The sequence below is a fragment of the Globicephala melas genome, chromosome 6, assembly GCF_963455315.2.
Source record: "Globicephala melas chromosome 6, mGloMel1.2, whole genome shotgun sequence".
NCBI classification, from domain to species: domain Eukaryota; kingdom Metazoa; phylum Chordata; class Mammalia; order Artiodactyla; family Delphinidae; genus Globicephala; species Globicephala melas.
This window is the reverse complement of record NC_083319.1, coordinates 55,993,668-56,013,661: the sequence shown is the minus strand read 5'-3', so window position 1 is coordinate 56,013,661 and position 19,994 is coordinate 55,993,668. Positions and strand designations below refer to the sequence as shown.

At 39.8% G+C, this 19,994-nt stretch overlaps 1 protein-coding gene across 1 annotated transcript in view; it reads right to left on the bottom strand.

The window, feature by feature from the left end:
• PDCD1LG2 (programmed cell death 1 ligand 2) overlaps positions 1-19,994 on the bottom strand; it is a 60,502-nt gene that overhangs the window by 21,806 nt on the left and 18,702 nt on the right. Inside the window, exons 3-4 of the mRNA XM_030877141.2 lie at positions 16,673-16,978; positions 452-718 (exon numbers count right to left, since the gene is read on the bottom strand). Of these exons, the coding sequence (XP_030733001.1) occupies positions 452-718; positions 16,673-16,978 (573 nt within the window). The remainder of the gene's footprint in view (positions 1-451; positions 719-16,672; positions 16,979-19,994) is intronic.

Sequence of the window (19,994 nt, the reverse complement as noted above, 5' to 3'; positions counted from 1 at the left end):
TGCTGGGTGTTTTCAGTTTCCTCTCTGGATCCATTCTCTCCACTCCAACACTCAGTTCTGAGCTCTGAGAGGTTGACTTTATGAACATGTCAGTGGAATTCCACCTGGGCTCTGCTAATGGGAAGCACCAGCAGGAGACTGGAGGGTGGGAGGAGAACGAGGTTGTGGTATCCATTCATCAGCTTCTGCTCTTTGGGGTTGATGCAGGTGGCAGCATCCCTGTACCGGAGACCACAGCTCCCTCCTCCAGGTTCCAGTAGCCTCTCCAGGGTGGTAATTGCTCCCCGACCTTTGAAGCCCCAGGTGTCCTGCACTACCTTTAGTACTTTCTCTAAATCCTAATCCCACCTTCATAAATAGTCCCTTTATTACACTGTCCTCAGATTACTCATTCTGAATGTGTCATCCATTTCTTGCCTGAACCCTGACTGGTAAGCTAGGCAGCTCTTACCTTGGTCAATGATGGCCGAAGTGAGTTCCTTCATATTGGCATTCCAGAACACACAGCTGAAATTCCTGCCAGGGTGTGGCTTTAGGCGCAAAACACTAGTGACCTGGTAGAGGCCTTCAGAGGTCTTGGTGTGGCTGGTGTTGGTAGGAACACTGGTATTTGGCCAGGACACTTCTGCCAGGGGATAGCCTACAGCCTGGCAGGTGAGCTCTACCTCATCTGTCCCTGGGACCTTAAGGTTGCGAGTGTTTATTTTCTTGTAGGAAGCTGGATAAGAGAAGAAGAAAAAGAAATAAGTCTCTCTTTTCTGATTCCCGTAGATCTCTGTACTCAATGCCACGTGAAGTAAAATTATCATTATCAATATTAAGTACTAATAGTTTTAACTTGTTAAACATTTCCTATGTCCCAGATATCATGCTATTTTACATACATCGAATTATTTAATTTTTACAATACATCAAAACAGCATTGTTAATATACCCAACTTTTGTTGAAGGTAATTGAGGCTAGAGAGGTCAAGATTTCACTCAGAGGCACAGGGCTTTTAACTGGTGGAGCCAATTTATGAACACTCGAGGTTTGATTCCAAATCTCAATGGTGCTTTACGCTACCACAATCTGTGGCATCCTGTATTAATGTAAATTATCTTACAATTGGGGATTGGAGAAAAGAGAGGCTGGGTAAACTAAATCACTAGAGAACCCCCATATCTCACTTTATTTAGTACTTTTTCTAACATCTTCAGGAGAAAATTTCTTTCCATGTCCTCCTTTCCTCTGTCCTCTTTAAGATTAGGAGGAGAAAAAATAAGGACCTAGAGATCTGTTGGAGGTCAGATTCATTGCCATCTTGGTCCCAGATGGTTCCATCTGGGTTTGTTTTTTCGTTTTTTTAACACCTTTATTGGAATATAATTGCTTTACATTGCTGTGTTAGTTTCTGCTGTATAACAAAGTGAATCAGCTCTACCTATACTTACATCCCCATATCCCCTCCTTCTTGCATCTCCCTCCCACCCTCCCTATGCCACCCCTCTAGGTGGACAAAAAGCACCTAGCTGGTCTCCCTGTGCTATGTGGCTTCTTCCCCCTAGCTATCTATTTTACATTTGGTAGTGGCTATATGTCAATGCCACTCTCTCACTTCGTCCCAGCTTACCCTTTCCCCTCCCCGTGTCCTCAAGTCCATTCTCTACATCTGTGTCTTTAGTCCTGTCCTGTCCCTAGGTTCTTCAGAACAATTTTTTCTTTAGATTCCATATATATGTGCTAGCGTACGGTATTTGTCTTTCTCTTTTTGACTTACTTCACCCTGTATGGCAGATTCTAGGTCCATCCACCTCACTACAAATAATTCAATTTCGTTTCCTATTATGGCTGAGTAATATTCCATTGTATATATGTGCCACATCTTCTTTACCCATTCATCTGTTGATGGACACTTAGGTTGCTTCCATGTCCTGGCTATTGGAAATAGTGCTGCAATGAATGTTGTGGTACATGACACGTTTTGAGTTATGGTTTTCTCAGGGTATATGCCCAGTAGTGGGATTGCTGGGTCATATGGTAGTTCTATTTTTAGTTTTTTAAGGAACCTCCATACTGTTCTCCATAGTGCCTGTACCAATTTACATTACCACCAACAGTGCAAGAGGGTTCCCTTTTCTCCACATCCTCTCCAGCATTTATTGTTTCTGGATTTTTTGATGATGGCCATTCTGACTGGTGTGAGGTGATACCTCATTGTAGTTTTGATTTCTCTAATGATTAGTGATGTTGAGCATTCTTTCATGGGTTTGTGGCAATCTGTATATCTTCTTTAGAGAAATGTCTATTTAGGTCTTCTGCCCATTTTTGGATTGGGTTGTTTGTTTATTTGATATTGAGCTGCATGAGCTGCTTGTATATTTTGGAGATTGATCCTTTGTCAGTTACTTCGTTTGCAAATATTCTCTCCCATTCTGAGGATTGTCTTTTCATCTGGTGTATGGTTTCCTTTTCTGTGCAAAAGCTTTTAAGTTTCCTTAGGTCCCATTTGTTTCTTTTTGTTTTTATTTCCATTTCTCTAGGAGGTGGGTCAAAAAAGGATCTTGCTGTGATTTATGTCAAATAGTGTCCTTCCTATGTTTTCCTCTAAGAGTTTTATAGTGTCTGGCCTTACATTTAGGTCTTTAATCCATTTTGAGCTTATTTTTGTGTATGGTGTTAGGGAGTGTTCTAATTTCATTCTTTTACATATAGCTGTCCAGTTTTCCCAGCACAACTTATTGAAGAGGCTGTCTTTTCTCCATTGTACATCCTTGCCTCCTTTGTCATAGATTAGTTGACCCTAGGTGCATGGGTTTATCTCTGGGTTTTCTATCCTGTTTTTTGATCTATATTTCTGTTTTTGTGCCAGTACCATACTGTCTTGATTACTGTAGGTTTGTAGTATAGTCTGAAGTTAGGGAGCCTGATTCCTCCAGCTCCATTTTTCTTTCTCAAGATTGCTTTTGCTTTTTGGGGTCTTTTGTGTTTCCATACAAATTGTGAAATATTTGTTCTAGTTCTGTGAAAAATGCCAGTGGTAGTTTGATAGGGATTGCACTGAATCTGTAGATTGCTTTGGGTAGTATAGTCATTTTCACAATGCTGATTCTTCCAATCCAAGAACATGCTATATCGTTCCATCTGTTTGTATCACCTTTAATTTCTTTAATCAGTGTCTTACAGTTTTCTGCTTACAGGTCTTTTGTCTCCTTAGGTAGATTTATTCCTAGGTATTTTATTCATTTTGTTGCAATGGTAAATGGGAGTGTTTCCTTAATTTCTCTTTCAGATTTTCCATCATTAGTGTACAGGAATGCAAGAGATTTCTGTTCATTAATTTTGTATCCTGCTACTTTACCAAATTCATTGATTAGCTCTAGTAGTTTTCTGGTAGCATCTTTAGGATTCTCTATGTATACTATCATGTCATCTGCAAACAGTGACTTTTTTAATTCTTCTTTTCTGATTTGGATTCTTTTTATTTCTTTTTCTTCTCTGATTGCTGTGGTTAAAACTTCCAAAACTATGTTGAATAATAGTGGTGAGAGTGGACAACCTTGTCTTGTTCCTGATCTTAGAGGAAATGGTTTCAGTTTTTCACCATTGAGAACTATGTTGGCTGTGGGTTTGTCATATATGGCCTTTATTATGTTGAGGTAGGTTCCCTCTATGCCTACTTTCTGGAGAGTTTTTATCTTAAATGGGTGTTGAATTTTGTCAAAAGCTTTTTCTGCATCAATTGAGATGATCATATGATTTTTATCCTTCAATTTGTAAATATGGTGTATCACAATGATTGATTTATGTATATTGAAGAATCCTTGCATTCCTGGGATAAACCCCACTTGATCATGGTGTATGATTCTTTTAATGTGCTGTTGCATTCTGTTTGCTAGTATTTTGTTGAGTATTTTTGCATCTATGTTCATCAGTGATGCTGTCCTGTAGTTTTTTTGTGTGTGTGTGACATCTTTGTCTGGTTTTGGTATCAGGGTGATTGTGGCCTTGTAGAATGAGTTTGGGAGTGTTCCTCCCTCTACTATAGTTTGGAAGAGTTTGAGAAGGATACGTGTTAGCTCTTCTCTAAATGTTTGATAGAATTCGCCTGTGAAGCTGTCTGGTCCTGGGCTTTTGTTTGTTGGAAGATTTTTAATCACTGTTTCAATTGCAGTGCTTGTGATGGGTCTGTTAATATTTTCTATTTCTTCCTGATTCAGTCTCGGAAGGTTGTGCTTTTCCAAGAACTTGTTCATTTCTTCCAGGTTGTCCATTTTATTGGCATAGAGTTGCTTGTAGTAATCTCTCATGATCTTTTGTATTTCTGCAGTGTCAGTTGTTACTTCTCCTTTTTCATTTCTAATTCTGTTGATTTGAGTCTTCTCCCTTTTTTTCTTAATGATTCTGGCTAATGGTTTATCAACTTTGTTTATCTTCTCAAAGAACTACCTTTTAGTTTTATTGATTTTTGCTATCATTTTCATCATTTCTTTTTCATTTATTTCTGATCTGATCTTTATGATTTCTTTCCTTCTGCTAACTTTGAGGTTTTTTGTTCTTCTTTCTCTAATTGCTTTAGGTGTAGGGTTAGGTTGTTTATTTGAGATGTTTCTTGTTTCTTGAAGTAGGATTGTATTGCTATAATCTTCCCTCTTAGAACTGTTTTTGCTGCATCCCAGGTTTTGGGTCGTCGTGTTTTCATTGTCATTTGTTTCTAGGTATTTTTTGATTTCCTCTTTGATTTCTTCAGTGATCTCTTGGTTATTTAGTAGTGTATTGTTTAGCCTCCATGTGTTTGTATTTTTTACAGATCTTTATCTGTAATTGATATCTAGTCTCATAGCATTGTGGTCAGAAAAGATACTTGATACAATTTCAATTTTCTTAAATGTACCAAGGCTTGATTTGTGCCTCAAGATATGATCTATCCTGGAGAATGTTCCAGGAGCACTTGAGAAGATAGTGCATTCTGTTTTTTTTGGATGGAATGTCCTATAAATATCTATTAAGTCCATGTTGTTTAATGTATCATTTAAAGTTTGTGTTTCATTATTTATTTTCATTTTGATTGATCTGTCCATTGGTGAAAGTGGGGTGCCAAAATCCCCTATTATTATTATGTTACTGTCAATTTACCCCTTTATGGTTGTGAGCATTTTCCTTATGTACTGAGGTGCTCCTATGTTGCGTGCATAAATATTTACAATTGTTATATCTTCTTCCTGGATTGATCCCTTGATAATTCTCTAGTGTCCTTCTTTGTCTCTTGTAATAGTCTTTATTTGAAAGTCTATTTTGTCTGATATGAGAATTGTTACACCAGCTTTCTTTTGATTTCCACTTTCATGGAATATCTTTTTCCATCCCCTCACTTTCAATCTGTATGTGTACCTAGGTCTGAAGTGGGTCTCTTGTAGACAGCATATATACAGGTCTTGTTTTTGTAACCATTCAGCCAGTCTATGTCTTTTGGTTGGTGCATTTAATCCATTTACATTTAAGGTAGTTATCAATATGTATGTTCCTATTACCATTTTCTTAATTGTTTTGGGTTTGTTATTGTAGGTCTTTTCCTTCTCTTGTGTTTCTTGCCTAGAGAAGTTCCTTTAGCATTTGTTGTAAAGCAGGTTTGGTGGTGCTGAATTTTCTTATCTTTTGCTTGTCTGTAAAGGTTTTAATTTCTCCATCGAATTTGAATGAGATCCTTGCTGGGTAGAGTAATCTTGGTTGTAGGTTTTTTCTTTTCATCACTTTAAATATGTCCTGCCACTCCCTTTAGGCTTGCAGAGTTTCTGCTGAAAGATTAGCTGTTAATCTTATGGGGATTCCCTTGGATGTTATTTGTTGCTTTTCCCTTGCTACTTTCAATATTTTTTCTTTGTATTTAATTTTTGATCGTTTGAGTAATATGTGTCTTGGCGTGTTTCTCCTTGGATTTATCCTGTATGGGACTCTCTGAACTTCCTGGACTTGACTGACTATTTCCCCTCCCATGTTAGGGAAGTTTTCAACTGTAATCTCTTCACATATTTTCTCAGACCCTTTCTTTTATTCTTTTTCTCCTGGGATCCCTATAATTTGAATGTTGGTGCATTTACTGTGTCCCAGATGTCTCTGAGACTGTCCTCAATTCTTTTCATTCCTTTTTCTTTATTTTGCTCTGCAGTAGTTATTTCCACTCTTCTATCTTCCAGGTCACTTATCCATTCTTCTGCCTCAGTTATTCTGCTTTTGATTCCTTCTAGAGAGTTGTTTTATTTTTTAATATATTTATTTATTTATTTGGTTGCACCAGGTTCCAGTTGCGGCAGGCAGGCTCCTTAGTTGTGGCATGAGAACTCTTAGTTGCAGCATGCATGTGGGATCTAGTTCCCTGACCAGGGATCGAACGCAGGCACCCTGCATTGGGAGCATGGAGTCTCATCCACTGCGTCACCAGGGAAGTCCCTCTAGAGAGTTTTTAATTTCATTTATTGTGCTGTTCATCATTGTTTGTTTACTCTTTAGTTCTTCTAGGTCCTTGTTAAACGTTTATTTTATTTTCTCCATTCTATTTCCAAGATTTTGGATCATCTTTACTGTCATTCCTCTGAATTCTTTTTCCGGTAAACTGCCTATTTCCTCTTCATTTGTTTGGTCAGGTGGGTTTTTACCTTGCTCCTTCATCTGCTGCATATTTCTCTGTCTTCTCATTTTGCTTAACTTACTGTGTTTGGGGTCTCCTTTTTGCAGGCTGCAAGTTCATAGTTCCCGTTGTTTTTGGTGTCTGCCCCCAGTGGGTAAGGTTGGTTCAGTGGGTTGTGTAGGCTTCCCGGTGGAGGGGACTGGTGCCTGTGTTCTGGTGGATGAGGCTGGATCCTGTCTTTCTGGTGGGCAGGACCACATCTGGTGGTGTGTTTTGGGGTGTCTGTGAACTTATTATGATTTTAGGCAGCCTCTCTGCTAATGGGTGGGGTTGTGTCCCTGTCTTGCTAGTTGTTTGGCTTGTGGTGTCCAGCACTGGAGCTTGCTGGTCGTTGAGTGGAGCTGGGTCTTAGCATTGAGATGGAGATCTCTGGGAAAGCTCTCGCTGATTGATATTACACGGGGCTGGGAGGTCTCTGGTGGTCCAATGTCCTGAACTCGGCTCTCCCACCTCAGAGGCTCTAGCCTAACAGTCGGTAGGAGCACCAAGACCCTGTCAGCCACACGGCCAGTTACATGGGGAGTTTCTTGCCTTTTGGCAAGTCTGAGGTCTTCTGCCAGCATTCAGTAGGTGTTCTATAGGAGTTGTTCCACATGTAGATGTATTTTAGATATATTTTTTGGGAGAAGGTGATCTTCACATGTTACTCCTCCACCATCTCGAAGGTCCTCTGGGTTTGGTTTTTTTGTTTTTGTTTGTAGCTTCCTTTCTTATCTCTGGACACTTTAACTTAAAGATATATGTCATTCCTGCTAAAGATGGGGGTTGATGGCTTTTGAGCAAAGACCTGGAACACCTCTGGCAACACTTTGAAGATGAATGAGTTAATACATGTAAGTGCTCAGAAAAGGGCAGGAACACAGTAAGCACTTGATAAATGCTATTATTATTTTTAAAGACTTAGATTCTGCCTATAAATAGTCAAGAACTGAGTATATTTATACTTCTCCCTAACACACACACACACACACACACACACACACACACACCCTTCTGTGCAGTGGATGCTGAATGAATTGATCAGATATGTCTCCCTGCCCTCTAGAAAACTGAGCTCTAAAATAGACACAAGTGACATTGAGAGCACCAGGAAGACACAAGGACAAATTGCCCAGTTATCTTAGATGATAGCTAAAAATAAATATTAACCACGTACACAGATACCAGGGAGTGTAAAAAGTAACCTGCTGATTTTTGGTGAAAGGAAGAGGGAGTGAGCACTAGCTCTCATCAGGTAGGAAATACTTCTTTAAGAAAGAATTTCAATACAATCTTTGAAGTAAAGATGTATATATGGCACGGATATGATGAAACATTTTTTTGTTAAATTTTTGGGAGGAGTATAAATGAGCACAAACTGTGAAAAGTGATTTTATATTAAAATAATGCTAATAGCCATGTGGAAAATATCAAATATGTATGATTTACTAAGTGTTTTCTAGGTGCTGAGCTCATGCCCTGTGCTTTTACATTCTGTGGAGGTGAAAGAAAGATTCATTTCCCTCTCCACAATTTTTGCTTTTTGAGAACCTCCCTTGTGCGTCTCTGTGTTATGAGTTGCTAATTTGATTAGTTACAGCCAAAGTCACTCACTGAGTCACGGGTCACTGGAGAGCAAGGTGACTGTGTCTTGAAGGGCTGCTTATAACCTGTGGCCTTCTCTTGAAGTTCTTTCCATGCCATTAAGAGTAGTTGCCCTGGACTGCTGGCCTGCCTGCCTCAAAAATCTCTCACATCTTCCCCCACCCACAGTATTACAGCTTCTGCTTGTGACTGGGTGGGTGGGGCAGATTTTCTTATCTAGGAGTTTGGATGGATAACTTCAGGGACTGATGTGCAAACCTGGACTCAGTTTAAGACAAGGGAGCAAGAAACAAGAATTCCCTATTCTGAGTCATGTTCTCCAGTGCAAATTATCAGAGAATCTCCAAAGTGGGGAGAGGGGAAAGGGAAAGATTATGTGCTCATCCAGTTGTTAATTTAAAAAAATGGAGTTCATTTCCATTTGGCTACTGATTCCTCTGGGTACAGCTCACTTAGTCAAGAACTTAAAGAGGAGCAGGGGTGAGTAGCTCTAACTACTGACTCCATCCTCTTAATATACCTTATCTTGCTTAAACCACCCAAGGACCTTAGGAGGTAGGAAAATTTCATATTCCAGTAATAAATAAGGAAACAGCTGGAATATGGGGTGGTTGGGGAGCTTTGAACTCATGTCCTTCATGGGTACAGTATTCTGAATTCTGCACTGGGATCATCACAAGAGGATGATTCTCTATGTAATCACAAAAGTCTAGGGATGAAGCAACATACATGGGAAGAGAGATATGTTTCCCAGGGGGACTTCAAAGTACCCAGAAGTAGAAGAAGATAAGAAGAATTAGGTTCTGAAGCAGCCTACTGAAGGTCTTGAAGTAGTTAGACTCATTAGTCTCCTTGGAGCCAATTTTGGTCTATCTCTAGCAATCCATCAGTATCTGAAGCATGCATTTTGAGTACTCACTTTATCTAATTTTATGTTATTTTATCTACACTTATTGTCCCTTCATTTGATATCCTCTTATAATCATTTAATCCTATTCTGTTGTAGATTATTTCTGTAAGCTCTGGGGCTTTGGAGGGGCATAGAGTAGAATAAATGGATTCATAGGAGTAGTGTGTTACAGGTGAGGGCTTGGCCTGCTCCAGCAAGGTAGCTCAGGACAAGATGCTGGTCTTGGTTGCTGAGTTGGTAGGTGATTTCAGAGGTAGGAGGGCCATGAATCAGGATCTGGGCTGAGTCTTTGACTTGGGATATATAAATAAGGGAAGAGATGGGAGAGATGTTCAACTAAAAGAATCGGCGAGAAACAATGCGACTGACAGGGACTGATTTCCAAAATATACAAACAGCTCATAGAGCTCAATATCAAAGAAACAAACAGCCCAATCAAAAAGTGGGCAGAAGACCTAAATAGACATTTTTCCAAAGAAGACATACAGATGGCCAACAGGCACATGAAAATACACTCAACATCGCTAATTATTAGAGAAATGCAAATCAAAACTATAATGAGATTATCACCTCACACCAGTCAGAATGGCCATCATCAAAAAGTCTGTAAATAATAAATGCTGAAGAGGGTGTGGAGAAAAGGGAACCCTCCTACACTGCTGGCATGAATGTAAATTGGTACAGCCACTATGGAGAACAGTATGGGGGTTCCTTAAAAAACTAAAAATAGAGTTACCATATGATCCTGCAATCCCACTCCTGGACATATATCCAGAAAAGATGAAAACTCTAATTTGAAAAGATACATGCACCCCAATGTTCAGAGCAGCACTATTTACAATACCCAAGACATGGAAGCAACGTAAATGTCCACTGACAGATGAATTGGTAAAGAAGATTCCATTGTATGGTACATACATACAATGGAATATAACTCAGCCATTAAAAAGAATGAAATAATACCATTTGCAGCAACATGGATGGACCTAGAGATTATCATACTAAGTGAAGTAAGTCAGACAGAGAAAGACAAATATGTGGAATCCAAAAAACTGATACAAATGAACATATTTACAAAACAGAAACAGACTCATAGACATAGAAAACAAACTTATGGTTACCAAAGGGGAACTGTGGAGAGGGATAACTTAGGAGTCTGGGATTAACAGATACACACTACCGTATATAAAACAGATGAACAACAAAGATATACTGTATAGCACAGGGAACTATATTCAATATCTTGTAATAACCTATAATGGAAAAGAATATGAAAAAGAACACATATATATATATCTGAAACACTTTGTTGTACACACTAACACAACATTGTAAATCAACTATACTTCAGTTTGAAAAATAAAATTTTTAAAAAAGAATGAGCAAGGTTTGGGGGAGGGACAGGAGCACACACCCTACATTTATGTAATATTAAAGATGTCTCCACAGCCTCTTTCTTATTAGGGAAATGGCTGAAAAGACATCATTATCAGCAATACACAGTGGGGAAGCTGGACTGAGGGTGACATTCTTAGGAAAAGATGAGTAAATTTTGGAATTTCAGAGGTGGAAGTGATCTTAAAATTTGATTAGCCCAACTTCCTGCTCAACGAGAAGTATCTTTTCCAGCAGCTTTGCTAGATAACTATCTTGATGAATGTTTCACATGCACTTGGAAACAATGTGTATTCTGCAGTTGTTGGGTATAAATTTTATATATGTCAATTAGATCAAGATGGCTAATTGTGTTGTTCTACTCTTCTATTTTCTTTTTTGTGTGTTCTACCAGTTATAACAGAGATGAGTTGAAATCTCCAAATATAATTATGGATTTGTTTATTTCTCCTTTTATGTCTGTCAATTTTTGTTTTATATATTTTGAAGCTATATGGTTAGATGTATACACGTTTAGGATTGTTACATTTTCCTGTTGAACTGATTTTTTCTATCATTATGAAATGCCCCTTTTTATCTTTAATAATACTTTTCTTCTTGATATTAGTAACCTGCTAGATAACTAATTTTTGGTTAAACACATCTGTGAATGGAAACTCTTACTTCCAGAAGCAGTCATTGCCACAATTAGACAATAAGAAAGTTAAACTTTCATTGGGAGGATCATCCTTACGCCAAATCAAATTTTGCCTCATGGTAGCTTCAACCCATTGGTACTTGCCTCGTTTAGCAAAACAACATATGGTAAGCATAGTAGTTAAGAACGTGGGCTTCAGAGTCGGAAAGGTTTGACTAGGCTTAAGCCAAGTGGTGGTTACGTGACCTGTCAAGCCTCAGTTTTCTCATTTGTAAAATAGGTATGATAATACTTATCCTTAACAGGGGTGTGAGGATGATTAAATGAGTTAGGTACCTAGAACTTATTAAATAGTCAGTTAGTACTGTCAATTATTATTATCTCTTTTATGTGACAAAACCCTTCAGATATCTGAAGATCACTGGCAAGACCCCGTATAGTCTTTCCACCTCTTAGGTAAAACATGCCTACTTCCTTCAACCATATCTCACAGGACATAATTTTCAGCCCCAGTTCCAGATAGCACTCTTCGGATACACTTTGTTTTTGCCAGTGTAACATGACCTATATTCCAGATATTATCTAAGCAGCACAAAGTGTAGCGTGACTAATTATTTCCTATGTGCTGAGTACACTTCAGGCCCAACACAGGGTTTTAAAGCAGCCTAAGGTCATAAGATCGATTTTGTTGAGTGATCTACTGCCCAGCTAGGTTGGCTATAACAGACGCCTTATCACTTGGAGATGGTCTCCAGGTTGACCCAAGACCTTTGTTGCCCCTTAGTCAACAACTACTACTTGTTCAGTCGGTTATAGATCCAGTCAACTACACTATTATTCATCCCATGTTTTACCATTTTATGCACAAGGTGTGTGCTGTGTGGGTCCTGGGCCTGTTTGCCCTTAGATCAATCCCTCAGTTTCTGCTCTATACGGCGGGAAGGCTGACTCCTGCAGGCTGTGTATCCCAGGCTCGTGACAGCCAACAGCAGGCATTTGGGAAGATGTGAGAGTTAGCAGGAGGAAGGAGAATGAGTGTTTCTCCCCCATACTCTATGCTATAAGGCCTCTCCAGCAGCAGCCACAGCTCTTCCCTGGCTCCAGATACCACTGGACAGGCCCACTTGGGTTCCACCCCTGGGCCCATTAACCCTGCCTTCCCCCTGTTCCTCCAACCCAGCAGTGTGGTAGCAGCTTCCTGCTTTTGCTAACTGGTGATTTGCCTCCCTAGTCCCCATTTGGCTTCTCAGTCTGTTCCATCAAAAGAATTACTATTTTCTGGTTTCAATTTCCATTGGTTTAAATGGTTTCTGTTATCCCAGTTGTCTCTATAATTCAAATGTTACTGGCAACTCTAGCATTTCTGAAATAAAGATAAGCTTTATTATCTTTACTATATGTTTTACTACTATATTATCTTTACTACTGCACATAGTATCATCTGCTTTATCATCATAATGACCCTAACTAAGGTGAAAAAATGTAGTTTTACATGCATTAATCTTAGAGAATCCTGACAGGTTTCTAGTAGTCACTGAAAGAAATCTTTTAGGATGGCTCTCAATTGGTCTGTTAAATGGCCTGGGGAGGAACATTAGGTTAAACAGTTTGTAATTCCCAGGAGCTTTCTTCCCTTCAAAATTCAGGATATTGTTTTCTTAACTCAGGGTTTCCTTATTCCCTTCAGTTTCCCCAAGGGAGAAGAGACACTGAGAGCAGATTTAGCCCCATTAGTAAGTTTTTTTAGCAAATGCTTTCTCTGGGCCTAGAGGCTAAATGTACAGACATCATTTCACTACCGAGTTGCTTCTCTCGGGCTGTTCTCCTCCCTATGCCCTCTGCCATCTGACTTCCCCTTTTAGGGTGAAGGCCATTTCTCTTGCGGAAACAGAAACTATGCTGCCACCTTCCTCCACTTGTTGAAGTTGTACTCTATCTATCTTGGGCCTTTTTGTTGATTTAAAGTACGTCTGTAAGCCTCAGCCTGCTCACGCCTTCAGGCTGGTTTGGCCCTTCTGTTCTTAGTACCTGCTCTGTGTCTATCTGGGATCCTTGCTCAGGCCAGTTCTCAAACTGTGGGCTCACTCCCTGGCTTCTCAGGGCCTCTGTACCCTTTTTTTCAGTCGTGCTCCTCGGCCTTCTTCCGACAGATTTCTAATTGCCTTGGGGTTGCAACCTGGCCTTTGAAAAACTGCAGCCTTCTGTTATTGTCTCTTCTAGACTCTCTAGCCATGCTACCTAGCAATTTTTTCCCTGTCCTTATGAAATCAATTCTCTTTTCACTATATTTAATATGAACTGTTGCCCAGACAACAAATAAAATGCTATAAACCTATTTTCAAGGTGTATGCCAAAACTTAGGCATTTTAAGGACAAAGCACATCCTTCCTCTAGTCTTGTTCTATGTAAACGCACCCTAACTGGAGTCCTAGATCTCCCCTGCTTCCTTCAGACACCCCTCATCTGGGTAGAATATCCTTATGTGCTGGTCTTCAATCTTTTTTTGTTTGTTTGTTTGCATTTCTCCTAAAACAATCGTGATGCAGTGTGCTCCTTCTCACACATTTATTAAGTTCATTCTTAGAATATATCATAGGTTTCTATATTGGAAAAATATACGATGTTTAGACCGTTATAAACACATATTTTTAGTAAGGCAATTATTTCACTCTTTACAAATGCATCCAATGTCACCTAGAAATCAAAGAAGGTGTCTTTCATACACACCACCATCCATTGAAAAATACATATAAAAATTCTTCTCTAATGGTCAGAACTTTACATTGTTTCTTTTTATTCCTCGAATATCAGTTCCCATTCCACTTCTGCAGAATTTTATTCTAATGCAACATGTTTGAACACTCTTTTGGTGATTATCCTTTTGTTTCTTTGCAACAACAAAACATGTATAGCTATTGAAATTAAATTTTTTTTTTTGTGACCATGAGGCTTTAAAGTGTTCAAAGTTTTCTTCTGCATTGAAATCTAATTTCCATTATTATCAGTACATGTAAAATCGAAACATAAAATATTATGAATATTGATAATTATTAAACATAAAAAAGTTTACTGGAAATGTATCTTTTAATGGGATGGATGGGGCTCTCTTTTTCAATCTGTTCATGAATCTGAGGATGCATATGACTTATGGTTGGAATGAGACAAGGTTCAGTATCAATTCTATTTCTATTTTTCATTTTTTGTAGCTATAAGGGCTAAGGAATCTTGCTCATATGAATAAATAGGTGGGAATGGAAGAAGTTCGGTTATAGTAATATCATTTCATTCTTTGAAAGCCTTATGATTTATATGACAAAAAATTACTTTATTTTTTTATTATCAGCTGTTAACTCTATTAGGGCCTCCTTCAATTTTGTTGAAAACAGAATTTGATACCTCCTGGTTTGCAGAAGGATTTGTTAGTCATTACAATTTGGTATGGTATCAATATTTCCAATCATTCTTTTGTTTATCACTATGGAGGATTTTATACCTCAGGGCAATGCACTGTATTCATGATGGGTGAAAGGGAGGCTTTTTATGAAGTGGGTAAAGCAAATAAAAGAGGAAGCGTTTTAGGAGAACCCCAAGAGCCTTGCCTGGAAGGCATATTCTCAGGCACACTCAATTTGGGGAACGAGTACTAGGGGAAGATGAAGATCTAGAAACTAATTTCCTAAAACCGCCTATGCTATGCATCTCATAGAAAGTCTTTGTGATCCCATATACTCTAGCTGGAAGATCATTAAGGGTTTAAGGAATTAATTAATTAATTAATTAAGGTTTGAGGAATAAATCTGTTCCTCACCTGATTCATCCCTGGTCTAGATGAGGAAGCAGGCAGAGTGCCCTCCCATGGATGAGGGACATCCCTCAGCCCGAGCGAGAAAGAGGGGGACTGGTACCAAATTGCCCAAAGACCCTAGGTGCATTATAACACTCAAATAGAGATCAACAAACATGGGGCAGTGATTTAGGGGTGCAGATACCCAAGTACACTAGGGGATTGTGAGGATGTAGAGCCCTCTCTCTTCCAGTTGACTGAACTCAGACTAACTTCAATGCTCTGAAGTTCCTCCCAGTTGATGCCTGTTTGTAGGAAATGCAATAAAGATAGAAGGCAGTTACATCCAGCTAAGGGCTTTCCTGATGACTCACTATTAGTTGAGATGTAAGAGGGCACCATCCCTGCAGTAATTGAGGGTCTTTGATCCAAACCTCTGGGCACTCACCGTATGCCAAGCACCATACTCAGCTCTTTATGTTCATTATCTCTTTTAATTTTTACAATAATCCTATGTGGTAGATGCTACTATTGCTATTCTTTTACAAATAAGAAAAATGCTAGATTAAGAGAGGTGAAATAACCTGCCCAAGGTCAGGTGAAAACAACATTCAACCTCGTGTCTAATTATTCTAGTTTGTCCTTCTTTATACCAGATCATAAAGTCACCCCACTGCTGTCAAGGTCAATGGTCTTTAGGGACCAAAATCCACAGACCCTCCAGAAGACAGAACATATCCTCTGAGTGTAATGTGTGGAATAGGGAGGGGACAGAGAAAAACTGGCATAGTTTAACTCAGACCAGTCAGCGAAGGCTGAAAAACATAAGCCAATGAACAGAGCCAAATCTATTCTACAGTTGTTATATGTCTTTCCTCAAATGACCTTTCCCAGAACAAACAAGAACTTGAAGATTCTCTTCAGATTTAGGTTCTTGGCTCGTGTTGTGGTGGAGAGAGCCCTCAACCCAGAGGAATGGGGACAGCTATTGATTCACTGGCTCCCTCAAGCTACCCATTTCAATTCTCTGGACTTCAGCTGTTTCATGTGCAATAGATTAGGCTGGGACTAGAGTAGTTTCCAAACTTTTTAGACTATGACCCAGAGTGAGAAAAAAATTATCACACCATGAGCCAAGATGCACACACACGCGTGTGCGCACGCACACACACACACACACACCCCTCTGAAATAATTTGTGTTTCACAAAACAACACTAATCCCTACTATGTGATGCCCTGATATATTCTATTCTATTCATTCGGTTCATTCATTTTATTGGTAAAAAACACCCATCTGGTTGCTACTCATTAAACTGATATTTTAATCTGTTAATGAGTGGCAAATCATGGTTTAAAAAACTCTGGACTCTGAAAGAGTAGTTTAATATCAAGTCAGTATTGTTCCTGTGAATTAGGCAAAACTTAACTTTGGTACTCTCCCACCTTTCAGGGACTCATTTTCCTGGCTTTCTCTAGACCAGTTTTATTCCCTCTACCCCTATTTACCCTAACCTCCACTGCTTTATACTCAGATATCAAAAAATATTTCTGAGCAGGTGCTTTTGTTTTCTCTGAGGTATCTCTGTCTCTTTATAGCCATCCTCCTAGTTTTGGTTTGAGCTTGTTACTTGCAGCTAATGCAGGTCCTGTGTTGGAGAGATGCCTCCATGTATTCTAGTCCCTGAAACTACTCACCTTTGACTTTCAGAGTCAGGTACTTGTAGTCCCAGGCGATCCCATAGATGATCAGGCAGCGGTACTGCCCTGCATCTCTCACTTGGACTTGGGGGATGTGGAACAAGGCCTTCCCCAGGGGCAGCTGCTCCTCCAGCAAAATGGCTCTTTCACTGAGCAAGGTTGTATCATTTTCCACCTTTTGCAAACTGGCTTTTAAATCTCCGAGTTCCACATGACCTCCGGTGTCAAAATCACACTCCAAGGTCACATTGCCACCGTAGTCTACCGTGTACATTTCCTTTGGGACTGTCACTGTGAATAAAGCTGAACAGAAAATAAGACATTCTCAGATTGTCTGCCTTCACATTTCAGTTCTGTACAGAGTGGGACCTGAGGAGACCTATCCCACCCCCGTTTCCCAAGAGATACCTGTCATTATCTGGGCATTTGTGAAGGTTCCTTTCTCTCCTTTGCCCCCATCCATTCTGGGAAAGAGTAGAATTCTTGATCTGCTCTGAGGTAGTTCTCACCTCTCAACACTCCTCACCTGTGCAGCTGACTGCCTTCCTACCCCCTATTATCCAGGCTCATTTTCTTCATATGGGTCAAATTACATCATTATCTGCCAAATTCTACCTCCTCTCACCAGTGATAGTAATAATAACTACCACCCATTGAGTTCTTACTAGGTGTTAGGCCTCTGCTAACACATGATCTCTTTTAGTCCCCCCAGGAAGCCAGTGACGTAGAGCTATCTTCTTTTTAGAAAATGAAACTGAGACACAGAAAGGTTAAGCAACTTGCCTAACATTGCACAGCCAGGATCAGACCCAGGTATTGTTAAGTTCAAGCGCTCTTAACCATCATATCATACAAGTCTACTGTAGAAGCGTCTTTTCTGTCAATAAGAGGAAAGAATGGAACTAATACTTAGTGTATACCTACTATGTGCCAGCCACTGTTCTAGGCTCTTTATAACTATATCATTGGGACTTCCCTTGTGGTCCAGTGGTTAAGACTCCACGTTCCCAAGGCAGGGGGCCTGGGTTCGACCCTGCATGTCTCAACTAAGATCCCGCATGCAGCAACGAAGATCCCGAGTGCCGCAACTAAGACCCGGAGCAGCTAAATAAATAAATGTTTTTTAAAAAACCTATGTCATTTAATACTGAAAATACAAGCATGAAACATGTATTATCATTACTGTTTTATAGTTGAGGAAACTGGGTCAAAGAGGTTTGCTCCAGGATGTACAGTGAGTAAAGTTAAAATTCTGAGCTAGTCCGATGGTTGACTTCAAAATCTGTAGTCTTTGAAACAGTATTTCCCAAAACGTGAGGCACATACTTCTAGAAGTATGCAAAATGATTTTAGATATGGCAGAATCAAGGCCCAAAGGGAGTTGGATTATTCGGAGAGGAATTTATTCCCTCTTCAATTCTATTCCAATCCTTCAAATTACATATAATTTGCAACTAGACTCTCACGTCTCTAACAATGGTTATTTTTCTTTTTATTTTATTTTATTTATTTATTTTTGGCTGCTTTGGGTCTTCGTTGCTGTGCGTGGGCTTTCTCTAGTTGTGGCGAGCGGGTGCTACTCTTCGATGCGGTGCATGGGCTGCTCACTGTGGTGGCATCTCTAGTTGCAGAGCATGGGCTCTAGGTGCGTGGGCTTCAGTAGTTGTGGCTCGCAGGCTCTAGAGTGCAGGCTCAGTAGTTGTGGCACACGGGCTTAGTTGCTCCGCAGCATGTGTGATCTTCCCAGGCCAGGGCTCAAACCAGTGTCCCCTGCCTTGTCAGGTGGATTCTTAACCACTGCGCCACCAGGGAAGCCCTATTTTCCCTTTTAATAAAACAAGAAGCTCTCAGGCAGATATTATTATCTGGGTAGAATTTAATAGCACCACTTTACTTTCATTGCATTTATTTTTGCTCATATCCTCTATTTACCTGTACCAGTGATACTGGTTTTCCATTTACCACAAGGGTAGATTGTTTTGTTCAAAAAATAAAAGCTCAGTTGATTTAGATAATTCTATAAAAACAATAGCACAAAGAGTAGTCAAACATGGCAAAACTAATGAAAGTAGTGTATGCATGAATAAATTGTGATAAATTGTACAAAATTATGCTGCTTCCATTATTAATGAGTGGTTAGTCATTAAGACTGAGTGTAAGATCTCGAAGTAGCTTCTGAATTGTGACAGAAGATTAGATCAAATTATGTTCAGTAGAGCTTACTTCATTAATCCATTCATTTAATCAGTCAAAACATCCACTTATATCTGGGGATGGCTTCTAAGAATATGCTATTTGAGTGGTTGTTTCCACATAAAACGTGGTATGGAAAGAGCTTGGGATTTAGTGACAGATGAACCTGGGTTCAAATTTTGACTATATCAGGATTATGAGCCCTTTGATCTTGATCATGCCATTTAAACTCTATGAGTCTCAGCCTCTTTATCTGTAAAGGTCGAAGATAACATCTACCTGTCAGCATTGTGGGGAAAACTAGACAAAATGGCACATATGAAGTGCCTTATTTTGGCAGGTAGTCAGCAAACTTCCTTTTGTACAATGTTTTAATTCTTGAGAAAGTGGTATTCGGACCACCCTGGATAACAGATTTCACAGTATAAATAGTTCGGGGGTTTTCTGTTGCTTGAGTGATTCACATCATAATTCTCTTCTGACTGGAGTTTTTCCTCCTACCATCCTGCAAATCTTTGAAGGCAGTGACCAGGTTGAATTTGCTTTGGCGTCTCCAGTGCCTAACACATACTAAATTCCAGTTAAGGGTTTAACATAAAATGACAAAAACGGGGAGAGGGAGAAACAAAAGGATGAGCCTCCCCATATTCACTTTTGCTTTCCTCTCATCAAACAGCAACTTGCCCCAAATTGCACAAACTGACATTCTTTTTTTTTTTTTTTGCGGTACGCGGGCCTCTCACTGTTGTGGCCTCTCTCGTTGCGGAGCACAGGCTCCGGACGCGCAGGCTCAGCGGCCACGGCTCACGGGCCCAGCCGCTCCGCGGCATGTGGGATCTTCCCGGACCGGGGCACAAACCCGTGTGCCCTGCACTGGCAGGCACACTCTCAACCACTGTGCCACCAGGGAAGCCCCAAACTGGCATTCTTAATCACCATACAGCACAGGTTAGAGTGTAGTGCACACACTTGAGTTTTTATCAAAAATTAATGACGAGCTTATATATTGCCTCCAACCCCTGTTTTAACCACAACTAGAACATTAGCGTGCCTTTCTGACAGAGATCTATGATACAAAAAGGAGTTCACAGCTGCCTGGTATTCTTTTGTGCAGGATGGGGGTGGG